At 42.9% G+C, this 15,108-nt stretch overlaps 1 protein-coding gene across 2 annotated transcripts; it reads right to left on the reverse strand.

Annotated features, from left to right (window-relative positions):
* On the reverse strand, positions 1–14,135 carry gpr156 (G protein-coupled receptor 156). 2 transcript variants are annotated; one of them, XM_079562579.1, is made up of 11 exons: positions 14,070–14,135; positions 13,780–13,843; positions 10,494–10,627; positions 5,880–6,007; positions 5,675–5,807; positions 5,490–5,600; positions 5,284–5,409; positions 5,116–5,211; positions 4,619–4,855; positions 4,029–4,187; positions 1–1,510 (listed from the first exon to the last, which is right to left on the reverse strand). In XM_079562579.1, the coding sequence occupies exons 3-11, from the start codon at positions 10,602–10,604 to the stop codon at positions 233–235; spliced, it is 2,379 nt and encodes a 792-aa protein (XP_079418705.1). In that variant the 5' UTR covers positions 10,605–10,627; positions 13,780–13,843; positions 14,070–14,135; the 3' UTR covers positions 1–232. The 2 variants fall into 2 exon arrangements, with proteins under 2 accessions (XP_079418705.1, XP_079418706.1); XM_079562580.1 differs by lacking the exons at positions 10,494–10,627; positions 13,780–13,843; positions 14,070–14,135 and adding an exon at positions 8,571–9,644.
* Positions 14,136–15,108: the final 973 nt, after the last annotated feature.

The raw sequence follows: 15,108 nt of genomic DNA on the forward strand, positions 1-15,108 counted from the left end.
TGTATCAGTCTAAATTAGCATTATATAATTTAGCAATTCTCTAGCTCTACATTCATTAACCAAATGCATAGGTATGTTTTCAAAACATGAGGCCTCCACAGACACAAGTCTGATTTTGAATCAAGGTTTCATCAAATAGAGCAACGTTTATATATTTCTCATTTGCTAATTGTTTGTAGAAACAGAAAGAGAATTTAAGTCGGTCATTAAAGTTAAAGTGCAGTAAATGTGGTCATACAAAAGTAGGTTCAAGGTCTTCTTTAAAAACAACAGGGTGTGTTGATCGGTACAGGCCAGCGTAATCCTCGTACTCGCTGTCTGTGTCTGAGGAGCTGTCCGAGGAGGTAAGGGAGCCACGCTGCAGACACGATTCACAGTAGGGCCGATGGTAGTAGCAATAATCGGTCGAACTGCTGGAGTCAGAGTCCCAGTATCCAGATGAATCCCGAATGTGTCTCTTACAAAGCGTTTCACTGCTCACTTCACCTGCCTCTGCTTCTTCATCTATACCTGCATGCTTTGTACACATTCTTACCAGGCTTTTATTTGATCTTAAAACACATCTCTGACATTTTCTCCGTGCGTCCGGTACCTCTGCTACCTTTTCTTCTCTCTCACTGCTCTGACCTTCTTCACCAGCACCTCTTGGTTCACACAAAGGTGTTATTTGGTCCTTAGGTTTGCACCTATCCTTCGTTTTTCTACGCACGCTCTCTGAACCTGTGTAGAAATACTGAGGGGACAAGGCCCCTCTGGGCGAGTGGAACGGTGGTCTGCGTTTCCTCATTAAATTCGGAGAGATGCTTGGATAACGGAAGACCAGGGGCACGGGAGGAGAATGTGGACTCCACACTGAAAAAGGGGAAAGCGTTTCTGCACATTTAGTTTGAGAGGCAGAGATTTGTCCAGGAGAACGAAGAGTGGTCTCCAGCACTGTGTCCACGCTCAGCTCTTGGAGAATCTCCTGTAGTTGCTCACTGCTAACAAAACCGGTCATTGTAACTTTTGATTGGGGTGGTAACTCCCGCTGTTTGCTCAAAGCTTCAACTAGTGAGGGGTTCAACATTCTGTGTTGCTGTACGGATGTTGCAAATTTTGCAGTCTTTTCAACTGTTCTGAGTGATCCTGATGAAGCTTGAGATGCTCTTTCTACAACAGAAGCAACAGAGATGTCTTTGGAAATGTCAGTCTCATGTGAAGGAAGAATTGAGGCAGTGATAGGAGACGGGAGCTTTGATGCTGTGGAAGCTGGAGAGAATGGTAAAGCAGGAGAACGGAGCACAAGGGAGAGGTCGCAAGGAGAGGTTACGGATTTGCTGTCTCTTTGAGGTAGACACTGCCCGTCAGACAGCAGCTCGGTGGTCTGGGTGGAGGAGGAGTGCAGGTTGGTGGATGAGCCCATGTCCTGATCCAGGTTGGGGTTGAGTATTTGGCTGGTGGACATAAGGCGCAGAAGTTTCTCTTTGGCGTTGTTCACCTGCTCTTGGAGACTGTCAATCACTGCATTTTTCTGAAAAGTATAAAAACAGAATGACTTGGTAAGAAAGTTTGATAGTAATTACTAAGACTACTACTTCTGTAATAATCTTTAACAAAATTATACTTCAGATTTTTTTGGGGAAAGGCAATAGCAGGAGACGATGCTCTTTGTGGTTTAAAAAAGGAACAACAACAACTGGGTCACTTTAAGCTGCACAAGCACACGTTTTAGAATATGTGGACATGCCATTACTCATTTGAAAGCTTTTTTTAACTACTTAAGGCCTGCTTTGGGAGCAGGTACTGGGAATGTGGAAGTAGAAGAGAGTTCCTTTATGTTTTCCCAGCTAGATTTATCCATAGGATCTGGCAGCGCTAATTGTGGGTCCCATTCTGCTTTCTGATTAGATAATCATCTTGAAGGGAAAAAAATATAATAATGCTGAAAAATACTTGCTGACCCTGACCTCTGCACGTAGCACAGGTTGGTAATTTTACCTTTAACCTACCAGTGAATCAAGCCAGTGAAATCCTTGAGAAAGACACTTCACCTGCCTTGCCTTTGTATAAATGTGTGTGGTCATTCGTGGGTTTGTATGCGCTGATTAGCAGCCATGCAAATCTTAGACTCAAATTCAAAAGTTGCTCAAATTATGGCATTATTAGTATTGTAATAAGGCTCCCATTCTGCATTACTACAACGTTGATTTGATCCTAGAGTCGGAAATATATAATAATATATATAATTTATAACTGCAAGCGGCATTGAACGGCCCTCCTCTTACCCTACCCATTGTGTACCTATCTTATTGCCTTAATGTACCATGAATCTTTGTCAGCTGTTTAAGCGTGCAGGTTGAGATGGCTAATGTAAAATAAACTATGCTCTCACGTTGGTATCTTTAGCCTCTTTGCGCGGCATATTTATTCAGTGAAGAACTTGGCAGCATGGGGAACAGCAGCCGTGAGCGCATGAGGAAGTTAGCAGAAGACCATCTTGTCTACATCCTGTATGTGTCTTCAAAATAAGAGCCTCTTTTAGATAGGGAGTAAGAGCGCTATAATAACATTGTTTAACACACTCGCTGTTAGCTCACTGGGTAAAACACATTGTCAGTGGGAATACATTTAAAAATGACAGGACAATGTTCCAAAATAACCTTCCCTGTGGTTACAATGTGCTTACATGACCAAATATGGGCGGTTATCTGACTTTATTTCATATATGGTAAACGTCATCAGGCACGATGAAATCCTGCCCCTGAGCAAAGAAATGACGAGCAAGAAGATGCTGCAGGTCCATCTGAGCCTGAATGCCGCGTGCGAAATGGAAAGCGCTGAGGGACAGGTTTGCCAATCTGAGATCTACCTTTGAACAAGTGACGCAAGAAACACAACGTGTCAGCCCAGGACAACATTTGCCAAGTCCCTGACCCCAAGACTTTGGAGAACCCACCCAAAGATGATGGGGAAAGTGAGCAGCAGTCTGCCAGGCCGACAAATGGAGAAAAAGGCAGTTTGGAGGAAAAAGACTCTGCCAAGACAAAAACATGACGATTTTCATAGAAAGGGAGACAGAACAATCCAAAAACCTCCGGGTTTGCAGATTGCTCTTAAAAAAATGTGTTGATTTTTTATAACCTTAATAACATGGTCTGTAAGGACTTCCTGGTGTTGCTCATGTTTTTCGAAGCTCCTCAGTTTGCAGCTTTAGCGTTTCTTATGTTTAGGAGAACATTTGGACAGATGCTGTTTCATCTCAAGAGTGACGGAACAGTATCTGTGTCATATAATTCATAGATTTTTTTGTTTGTTTAATTGTGTACAATATACATGCAGCGTTACTTACAAATCGCTCAAACTGCAATTTTCAAGGTATAGATAGGTGGCGTTGTACTGTGTTGAAGTGTGCCTGCTAATGAGTTTGTTCTGTTCAGTTTGGGGTAGTGCATTAGTGACTCAAACATGAGCTCAGTAGACCATTGCATGTACAAATTATACAGGAAAATTTCAGCCATTTAGTTTTGGGCGTGGCCAATTCGTCCATTACCATCAATTTTCACGGCACCCGAATGTCTCTGCCAAATCTGGTGAGTTTTCGTCAACATTTAGCGGGTCAAAAACGCGATCGTTGACAACAAAAAAAAGAAACCACCCAAAAAACAATTGTCCCTTACTGGGGACTTCGTCCAGCTCGGGCTAACAATGTATACTGTTGTATTGCGCTTTACAAGCCTCCGTTACCAAGTTTCTCAAAGCGCCACACTATCGTAACTCTCGGCGGTGGTAACAGCCGCCCCAGGGGTAGACTGACAGAAGTGAGGCTGCCAAGCCATCGCCACGCCATCGACCACCACCAACCACTCACTCACACTTTCATGCAGTCAGGCTTATTGAGCATGTTTTCAGTGGTAGGGAAAACCAGAGTACCTGGAGGAAACCGAGACAGGCACGGGACGAACATGCAAACTCCACACAGGAAGGCACCTTCTAGCTGTGAAGCACAAGCGCTACCCGGTGCACCACAGTGCCGCAGAGTGATGCAGTACCTCAGTAAGCAGCTTCTTCATGGAGTTGTTCTCTCCGAGCAGGTAGTAGAGCTCATCCTGGCTATACAGTGAAGTCTGGCTCTTGCTGGGACTGCTGAAATACTTTGCCATCTGACTCGGGTTGTTCTGGTCCTCCTCAAACTGCCTCCACTGGGTCAGCTGTACAGGGAGGAACATGTACATGTACAGCCTTACTGTGAAAATTGCATCATTTTACATGAGAAAGGTTGGGTCCAGGTGCACTTGACTTTATTAGTCATGGTTCAAATATTTCCGTCCCATTTAGGATGCAGCCTTTTATCCAAACATAAAACCAATGCCAGAAACTCGGGGTCGTAAACCTGTTAGCAGCAGGCTAGGAAGTTTTGACTCATAAACGCCTTCTTTGTGACTCACGCTGACAGACATGCATATGGGAAACTCAAGGTGTCACTAGAACTTCACACTGAAGGTTAAAGCAGTGTGCATGCTTTAGACTTTTATTAATCAAGATAGTCACATTGTCAAAGTATTGACATTGGATTGTGGGCAGTATCTTGTTTCTGGTAGATATCTGAATTGCATTGTGTCAGTGCCACATAGGTTCTTACCTGAGGGACAAACAGCAGGCAGTTAGTTGCCAGAGTGCAGATAAAGATTGCCCCCGCCACAGTGCTGTAGACCAAGTTGGGCCAGGAGTGCAGAAAGAAGGACACAGGGAAGGCCACGGCGGAGGACAGGGTGACCAGAGTTACAGCTGTGATGATGGTAGGAGACTGATTGACCGGAGGGTGGCTGACGTTACTCGTGAGACCAGCCAAATAAGTCCCATAAAGAAGGAGACAGCCCTAAAGGCAACAAGGAAATGAGTTAATACATTAGAAACAGCAGTCATCAACTTTCCCAGGTCAGTGAGGTAGCCTTTAGCTCAGGGCCACATTGCTAGATATTACTGCATCATAGAACTCGTTTCACTTCTAATAGTGTAATTACATGGCTGGAAAACACAAACAGTATCAACTCATATCCCTCCCATTGCAACAAACTTTGTTGCATAACAAGAACATGTAAGAACATAAATGATAGTGGGTGATTGAGCATGTGTTACCTTTTGAACAGCTACAATGATCATCCACAAATATGGGTACGCAGAAGAGCAGGAGTCCAGCTGGGACAAAGAATAGGAAACTTCCTTTCCAGCAATCTAGACATAAGAAAACATTTTCCTGACTAAAATGCACCAAAAATAGGCAGTGTCAAATGAAGCAATATTTACTTTAACAACTGCATCAAGTGAATGGGAACATTTTATTGGATCTGTGACGTTCCACACAGTGAGAACTAACATGTCAACCAGGATTAGCAAAACCACCATTCCCATCAGCTGAATATCTCTGATGATCTAAAACAAAAATAAAATGAAGACCAACCTTAAATTTGAGAATTAATACAGCATATATTCATGTAAGAAGTCGAGCATACCACTCTCTTGTCTGGAACTCTCTGTGTGAAAACTCTGTACAGTCTCCAAGTCTTTCCCAGGATCGGACCAAACACCAATGTACTTCCCAGACACAAAGTCCATATTCGAGCCTGTGGGACATGACTGGTGCATGAGGTTACATTTTTTAAAAAGTGCTTATTTATCATACTGAAAGCATGTTAACCTGAATGAAAGCTGATGAAACGCCACTTAATTGTGTGGGCTCCTCGGCTGCGAACAAGAATCCACTGCAGTAGGTGAGGACACTCCCAACGAGGGTTAAGACATTCAGGTTGGGGCTGGACATTTTTACTATCCTGAAAATACATAATGGTGAAAACCTTAATTCATTCAAACATGTCTGTGCAAGTATGTTACATTTTCCGTACCTGTTATTTTTAAAGCGCATTGTGAAAAAGAAGAACCCGCATGCCAAGAGGATGCCTGAAGACAACATGGTCCAAACAACAGCGCACACAACAGGGGACACCTTTCGTCTGGGGAGCTCCACAGCCATCTGCATATAATAGGAAACATTTTAACATGGCAGCTTTTCAAAAACAGCCAGCTCTATTGCATACTTTGTCTTTTAGTTATGATACAGTATTTTTTTTTTTATCTGTATCTGTTAATCATTATTCACATGGTGTCCTCCTGAGTTTCAAATGGCCAGTTGTTATTATCACAGTTTTTCAGCCCCATCTGTGGAGGAACCCCTGACTACAGGGACTGGACAACTAGAACTAAAGCTCCAACAAGGACTGGACGTTCTTCCGCTTTCTTGGCCCATCTGCAGAGACTCCCATCAGCCCCGGGTCTATCTATAGTCTGTCCGTCCATGGGAGAGGATCTCTCCTTCTGTAGTTCTCCCTGAGGTTTTGCTTTTCTCCCACTGGGTTTTTGAGTTTTTTCTTGCCGTGTAGGAGAGTCTAAAGACAGGGTACGCCTCAGAGGCTCCTCACAATCTGCTGCTGATGCTTATTTGGACATTACCTCTGTTGGACATTATGTTTACCTGGGCACTACATTTGCCTGAACATTACATTGTTTTGTTTCATTGTCTTAAAGGAATAGGCCACCGTTTTTACATACTGAGATATTTTCTTACCTAACCTTAGACGAGTTAATATATACACGTCTGGTCTTTGTCCGTGCGCTCTGTCACGCAAACGGAGCACATACGCAGCCTCTCCCACATATCATATAGCTCCAAAAAAGCTCACGATAGAAGCTACCAAGCTCTTCCACGTGTTCCCTATTTAAATAAAGTTACGTGAAGTGTTTTCATACCGAAGTATATTTACACAGAAATGTAACATGTCGATTTTATAAGCAGATAAAAAGGGGTACTATATTGTGAGGCGTAATGATACGAGGAGCACAACGTCTGCGCAGTAACTCCTAAAGGTTATTGACGGAAGTGAGCGGGGGGAAGTCTGGATTAAATAGGGGTTTCTTCTTGCCACTTGGCCGCTGGAGATATTTCTGTTGTGATCTGTTGCGTCATCTTTCTCGGTGACATCACCACTCACGGACACATCTAGCACAGGGGTGCCCAAACGAAAACAAGTATTTAGACGCCAAGGGCTGAATGCATTGATGTTTTTCGCATGTAAATATATGTAAAGAAAAGTTTAGGGACCTTTTTTTTCTTCTTTATTCAATTAGGCCACTCTTACAGAGACAGACCATTTTGGCCTCCCAACCATTGATTCAGTTAACATCTTAATCTAAAGTGTTAAAAATCTCTACTCTGTACCGCTCTACTCTCTGCAGAGGGGAGGGACAGAGTAGAGCAGGTCTTGTGATCGGAGGGTCGGTGGTTCGAATCCTGCAGGTGCACACTGTCGTTGTGTCATTGGGTAAGACACATCACCCACCTTGCCCTCAGTGTCTGCGTATATCGGTGTAATAATGAGCGTGTGAATGAGTGAGTGGTTCCTTGATGTAAAGTGCTTTGAGTGCCTAAAGCAGGTAGAAAGACGCTGTATAAATGTGAACATTTACCATTTATGTGACCATTTTAACAACCTTTGAGCATCACTGATTTAGTAGAGCAGAAAGTCACAAACCAGACATCTTTTGTTTAATCATATTGTATGATTGCTTTAAACTGGCTGGATTTCTCAAACACATCTCTGTATTTTGGAATATTTTGGAAAAAGGGACGCACATCAATGGTCTGTAAACATGTATTTTTATTTTGTGATGTAAAAAGAATCAGTTCATATTAAAACATATTAGAGAGACATGTATGAGCATTACATTCAGAAACAGTCGCAGCATATCTAGGTCTTGAGCTCTAAATAGATGACTCTTTACCCTGGTTTGCACATTAGCCACTAACAATGGTAAATGTGAAGATACATTGCTTACTCATTGACCTTAAGACTTTGAAGGACATTTTATGGAGAAGAGACGCAAAAGTGAACTATAAAAAACGAAAAAACAAAAATGAAGAAAAAAAAGAAGATAGTGGATGTCAAAGCTCAAATGTTGAGCAGAGAGATGATTAGAGGAGCAGAGTTGACGCCCCCATGGTTACGTCGGGGGTTAAAGTAAGGGAATAGTTTTTCAGTGAATGAGTATCCAGTGTAGGAGTAGATGTGACAAGCCAAATCTGGATTGTAAAACGACACCTGCCCCCCCTCTATGTCCACATAGACGCCCACTCTCTGCGGCACGCTCACTAACGGCACCGTGATAGGGGTACTGCTGAGTGCCCAGTAGCTGTTTGGGCTCCTCATCCCTAATGCCCAATATCCACTTTCCGGATTCAGTGTGTTTGCTCCTTTTCTGTTCATAGATTCTCTCCCAACTCCGATGTCCCACTCCGTCTTTCCCTTCACCACCACCTCAAAGTAAAACCTCCCAGATGAGAAGCCCTCTTTCGCCAACACACTAACGCAGGGGTAAAATCTCTTTGGATTTTCTGGTAGGTTGAGGGCTATGTCACTATGATACACTTGTTTGTTATTCTCAGACAGGACCAACTTGGGATGGGCAGTCTCGGGATCCAAAGTTACATTGACTGCATATTGTTGCACCCGCTGAAACTCGATGGCGCAAAGTCTTTTAACCTCATCCTTGACGGTCTCATCGATCTTTGATGCCACTCTGCGGACGGCCCTCCTCAATGTCCCCACGTACACAGCACTCTCCACATTAGTGTCGCACCACTCTTTGGTGACAGGCAGCTGGGACAGAGGAGGGAAGCTCTTGAGGAGATAAAGATGGTCTGTAAGGTTTGACAAATGTTCTAGTTGGATGCTTCTCTGGCGTAGATCATTAATTTCTTGCTCCAGCTCGAGCATAACCCCTTTGGCATTTGCTTCTACTTGCTTTTGCTTCATCTTGATGGCCTCCCTTACTTCAACCTGGTCTTTCTGGATGAGCTGGAAAAGCTTAGTGAAGATACACAAACCTTCGTTGGCCTCAGCCTCAGAGTTATTTTTCCCAAGCACGATGGCTTCCTGGATCATGTCCATTTTCTGAACCCGGCCCTCGATCATTTTCTCCACCTCATCGTTTAACTTCCCAATTCGTTCTTTGATCTTCTTGCTCTGGTCTTCAATGGGGACAGTGTGGTGGTCAGAGTGGTCGTCGTGGATGCAGACTGGGCAGATGTAGGTCTGGTCAGTGGTACAAAACAGCTCCAATAGTTTCTCGTGCTTCATACACACTCTCTCCTGCATGTCCATGCGGGGGGCAATTAGAGAGTGCTTCTTAAAGGTTGCCAGGACTTGGTGTGGCTCCAGATGGATCTCACAAAAGGAGGCCAAACAGTCCAGGCAGGACTGAAGAGCAGGGACCTTTCGTCCAACGCACACATCACATAAGACCTTTGTGAGAGATTGATTTGGACTAAGTTCAGGGCTTGGTGCTTTTGATTTCCTGAACTGAGCAGCCACTTCTGCAATGAAAGTATTGACTTTCAGCTCTGGTCTCTTGTAGAATTTGTGTTTGCATACAGGGCAAAGGGACACATCAGTGCTCTGCCAGTACCCTTGTATGCATTCCCCACAAAAGTTATGACCACAGGGGGTGGAAACGGGCCGATTGAACAGATCCAGGCAGATTGGGCAACGGAGATGCTCCTCTGACAGTAAGCTGTCAAACGTTGCCATATCTGTGAATGAAAATAGAAATGTTGGCTTTAGTGATATGGTCCTAAAACCTCTGACCCTTCCTCATCTATGAATAGTAAAGAACACATGGTGTTGCCTTTCATTACACCTTCTCCTTGAGTTGAATATAGTTATGTTGACAGAAATAGAACCAAAACAAACTGGACCCTCTCCTTTAAGGACAGGGTTCTACTGGATCAGAAAGTGAATGCACTCAGCTCTAACCACATAGTATCTTCAGCCATACGTAGACAAATACGTGAAAGTGTTTTTCTGGTTTCTGGTCAATTGTATGATCGCCAAAAGGTTGAAAATGTTGTCAAACAAGTCCTCCATGTGCAACACACAAGGAATGGTGGTGTTTTTTCCACAATCTTATGTATGTCTCCCACATAATCCTAATAAATAATCACTAATCTTCAGTTATAATCAGAAACTGTTATGTTATGAACTAACTAAAACATTTTAAATGTTAAAGGTTATCAGGGTTTATGGTTTATATTTGTAAAGCATATTTAAAAGACCTTTGCAGTAATGCAATTCAGTTGCATCATACCAGTTCTTTCTACCTTTACATTTAACACAAACTGATAAACAAGTCAACTTACCTCTGCTGTTGTTCTGAGCCTGTAGCTGCGTGTCTTGCTGGTGTTACTACTCTCTCACAGCTTCAGGTATTTAGTCAGAGGCATTTCCCTGTTGCACGCCTCTTAAGGACACACCACCACGCTGCACTAAACAGTGTCAGATATATTGACACTGAGGGGCAGCTCGGCGGGTAGGAGGAGTCAAAGCAAGGAGGGAAGGGCTGACAGTGAGACAGATGGGGACAGACAGAGAGACAGACAGAGAGAAAAATAGTACGTGTTGAGTTACCGTGCTCAGGCCGCACATCCTCTGCAGCACAAGAAGGGCTTCAGCGCTGTTCAGACCTGAGTGGATGAAGCACCTGGAGGTGTCGCAGTGAGAGCTGCAGTTTGGCTCCATGTCTCAGCTCCCTGTCGGCTCACCTTTACGAAAACAGAGGCGCAGACGCAATCACAATACTGACAGTTTTATACCTGATTTTCTTTTTTTTATTACAATCAATGGAAGAGGGAGCCACTAAATTTAAATGTTAATCATGGTCCAAACTCATTCTTAACTTTCCGAACATATTTATAGCAATTCTTCACAGGGACAAGTTTATGGGCACATTTCACAACTTGCCACTTTTCAGGGTCACAGAAATGCTACAAAACAAGCCTGCAAGTTCTTGAAATTGATACAAGGTAAAGGTTAAGGTATACTTTATTCATCCCTGTAGGGAAATTCGCACATCCTCAAGGCCACTGGGGCAACCTGTAAGAGCCAGGATGTAGAGCCAGGCTAATTGTCAGAAACAGCCGGCTGGAGAATTAACCCATGGCGATTATTGCAGATACGTTATAATAAGATGTTCAGTGTTTTTCTCACAAATGTCTAAGTGTGTTTCACTACTAGAAAAAAAACGGTACTGTGCCTTTGATATTTTCTTTCTTTGTGTCCTTTTTTAATGGGTCCTAATCACAAGTACCTTTTTGGTGGTTTTACCCATGTTATAATTCTGTTCATGAAAAAATAAACAGGCTTAAAATGCTTGGCCCACACCTATGTCGAGGTTGCGCTTCTCTGTGATTTTCCAGGGAGCTTCACCTGATGTTAGTTTCAGTGCTCAAACTGCCTTCATGATTAATAATGTCTTGCACATTGGTGGAGTTCTAATTTAAAAAAAACAAGCACACCGAAAGCTTTGGTGTGAAAAAGCTGTCTTAAAAGCCTTAATAATGGATTATATTGAACCTTTAAGAGCACGACACTTGCTCACTGCTATCACTTTAAGAGATTATTGGAAAGCTTCTCGGGGTTACTGTTCTGACATGACTGCATAAATTCTCTCCACCCACAAAGTCAAAGTGCAAAAGCTCTAAGCAAACATTAAAACTGGAATGGACTGTCCAGGCTCTATCCTCTTGCTCACTGGTGGGAGTGGGGTGTCACTGTGACTTGCATAAAGGAGGTACGTGCAATAATCATGTTCAATTCCAAGCCCATGTCAATGTACCCCATGTCATTGCCCACACAGTGTCTGCCTGTCTGTCTACCACTTACATAACTACATAAGAGTTCATCATTCAGATCTTATGAAAATGACATAAATACAGCTCATTAAGCATATCAAACAAATAAATCCGACTCTACAGGTCATACCGCCTTTGCGATGCCCAATCCCGTCAGACCTTGGAGGCTAAGCAGGGAAGGGCCTGGTCGGTACTTGGATGGGAGACCGTTTAGTAACGCCAGGAAGCCTAGCGAATGTAGTGTGTGAGTGAATGAGTGGTTGGTGGTGGTCGGAGGGGCCGATGGCGCAGACTGGTTGCCTCGCTTCCGTCAGTCTACTGCAGGGCAGCTGTGGCTACACTAGTAGCTTACCACCACCGAGTATGGAGTGAATGAACAATGCAATGTAAAGCGTCTTTGAGTGTCCAGAAAAGCGCTATATAAAACCGATGCATTATTATTATTATTATTATTATTATTATTATTATTATTATTATTATTATTATTATTATTATTATTATTATTATTATTATTATTATTATTATTATTATTATTATTATTATTATTATTATTATTATTATTATTATTACAGTATCTGTTTGATTGAAAAGCTTTGAGTAATTTGAAATGTAAAAATTGTTTTTATCTACAAATATATTGGATCTTCAATTTGTAGTTTAAATTACTGGCAGTAATTCTTGCAGCTTCCACAGAGTGGTGCTAACACAGTCTGGCACACAAGCAGAGGTTTCAATGGTTTCTATAGAGAGTGGAGCACCTGAAAGGCACTCATATGTGGTGAGTTTCACTTGTGGGGATGCAGCTCACACTATGAGCCCTGCTGTAACGTGCCGTTCTGCCAGTCTGAAGACACAGGGCGTCTTCACCCACTGTTCTGTCACCGCTGCCACAGGCATTTTTATGAGACTGCCCTCTCTGCTCTGACATGCTGCAGTTTAATGATGCAGCGTGGATCAGCCGATACTGAGCTGTACTAGCACACTGAGTCACACAGTGTGGGACCACCTGACAGAGAGGGGCAGACAGGTGACGGGGGTGTTATTTAAAAGATGGTCTACTGACTAACACACCTGTGAGCTCACAAACATGCCGTTGGCTGTTTTCACATTTGAACAGCTAAAACTGTCTCATTAAAACAAAAGTCTGCTGGTGTCTGCAGAACAATGCAGAACATCTATGATGTGGGTTCAGTTCCTGCCCATGTCCCGTCGTCACTCTCCAAGTTTAGATCACAGTTCTGCTGCTTCCCACAGGAAAAAGCGCTCACACAGGCATTTCCTCCAGTTTGTAAAAAAAAAAAAGTTCCTCAGTAGGAGGGACCCGCCACCCTGCTGAGGTTAACAAAGGTTGTAGGACGTCCCGTCACATGGGGGTCAGTGTGTGAGTGTATTTTTATGGACATGTTTTGACATTTCAGTTGAGTCAAGAAATGCCTTTTGAAATTCTAAAGCTGCACCTGCATCTAAGGTGCAGCTTTCACTTTGTCACCTTCAACTCAAAGCGTGGCTTTCATTTCCTAAAATCCAAGACACAGTCGGGATTCACATTGATACAACCGCTCCTAAACCCACTCATTGTGCTGTCAGTCTCCCTACATGCTTCCTTTGAGCCAAGCGTTTATGTGGGCAGGGGAGCTGACAGACCTGAAGCCCAGTTCAGGGGCCAATATTGAAACATTCCTCCATACTCAGTAATCCGTTTATACGTGTTCTTTTGTAAGCTTAGAATACAATTAATAGCATTCAGCTACTGCATACATACATTCCATTTACTATTTACTGTTCAGTTTTTTTCTGATAACAAATAAAAAATAACAACAACCAGGGATGTAAAATAAAGTCAGTGTCCAATACAAAGTATACATATAAAAAAATAGATCTCTGTGGTGAAAGAATATATTGTGCCACTGCTACATATCCAGGCTAAATTAATGAATGGATAGACCTGGTTTAATAGGTCAAATAAAGCAGAAGATAATCATTATTATTAAGCTGTAATTGTAGTTAAATTAGGACAAAAGAAATAAACTTAACCTTTGCCCAGAATAGTTAATATGTCAAACCTGAGTTTTCGCGGCACATGGGGGATCCCAACTCCTTGTCCTGCGCCCGGATCCATCTTGTAAACTTTGAAGAAGACCAGAAACAAAGAGTAAACATCAACATAGCTCCAATAGTCCCATTATGGAGGTTCGTTGAGGTGAAAAAAAGTGTTTGATAATGTGTCCACGGCGTGAGGATCCTGTCACTGAGGAGTAGCCTGTGTGGCTGCAGGAGTTTTCATCTGAGTCACAGACAGGAGGGAGGAGGGAAAGTAAGTGTGCATTTCTTTTGTGCGCACTGAGCTACTTACCAAATGGTTTTCAGAGTGTGATGTGACCCATGTGTAGCCAGGCTTTTTCATCGAGCGAGTCCGGCTTGCGGGGGGACTATCCCAAGGGACTGGGTGGCATATGGGACATTCACCAAATAACAAATACATTCACCCAATAACAGTTTTGGTGGAAAGAGAAACATTGTAAGTTTAGTTTTCCCCCAATAACATCAGATATTTCACATATCAATGGAAACATTATCTTAGCTTGCAACAGACAGAAAGGGATCGCCATTTGTTCCTGAAGTTAGTGGAGTTATTAAGTCATAAGAAAGATTTATAGTGAGAACCCTCACGGTCATTCCAGGTTGGGGAGTGTCACCGCTGCAGCTGTAACATGAAGGGAAATGTATTCAGAGGAAGAGCGCAAGGCTTTACATTCATTAGCTACCTACAGCCCGACTAATAAACCAGAAATCTCAGAAGTGTGACAAGTTTGTGCTTGCTAATAGTAGCATAATTACTCAATCGAACGTGAGAGAAACTCAAGTGTCTTTAGATGTGGATGAAATGAATTGCACTGTTGAAATGGAAGCAGCGGTGAAGCAGCTGTGTAGCCCAGTGGTCAGTGCTGCAGAACATAATGCAGTCACTTCACCAGCCCATGGTCTAAATAGAGAGTACACAATCTTAAAAAAGCCTACTCTTGATGGGCCACAGCGACTGGTGAATACTGACAGCCAAGATTCACTTGGGATGGGATGACTGAAAAACAAAATCCATTATAGGATGACCAGGGTTCACTTGATCTTAAAATCTAGATTGTAGCTCATACAAACAAAGAGTGCTTTTTCTAGAAAATGTCATGGGGAAAAAAACTCCACGTAAAGAGCATGACTTAAGTGTGCATTTATAAGGCCTTATTGATAGCCTAAAACTGTGTAAGCTCTGTTACAGCTACAAGCAGCCCTCACTATCAAGTTTCCCTCAAGATCAGGTTCAAGACAGGCAGCACCAGGGGCAGGTGGACAGTAGATCATCTCACGTTACAACAGGCCTGAATACTTTATAAAGTAGC

This window comes from Gobius niger (assembly GCF_951799975.1).
Source record: "Gobius niger genome assembly, chromosome: 9".
Taxonomy (NCBI): Eukaryota; Metazoa; Chordata; class Actinopteri; order Gobiiformes; family Gobiidae; genus Gobius; species Gobius niger.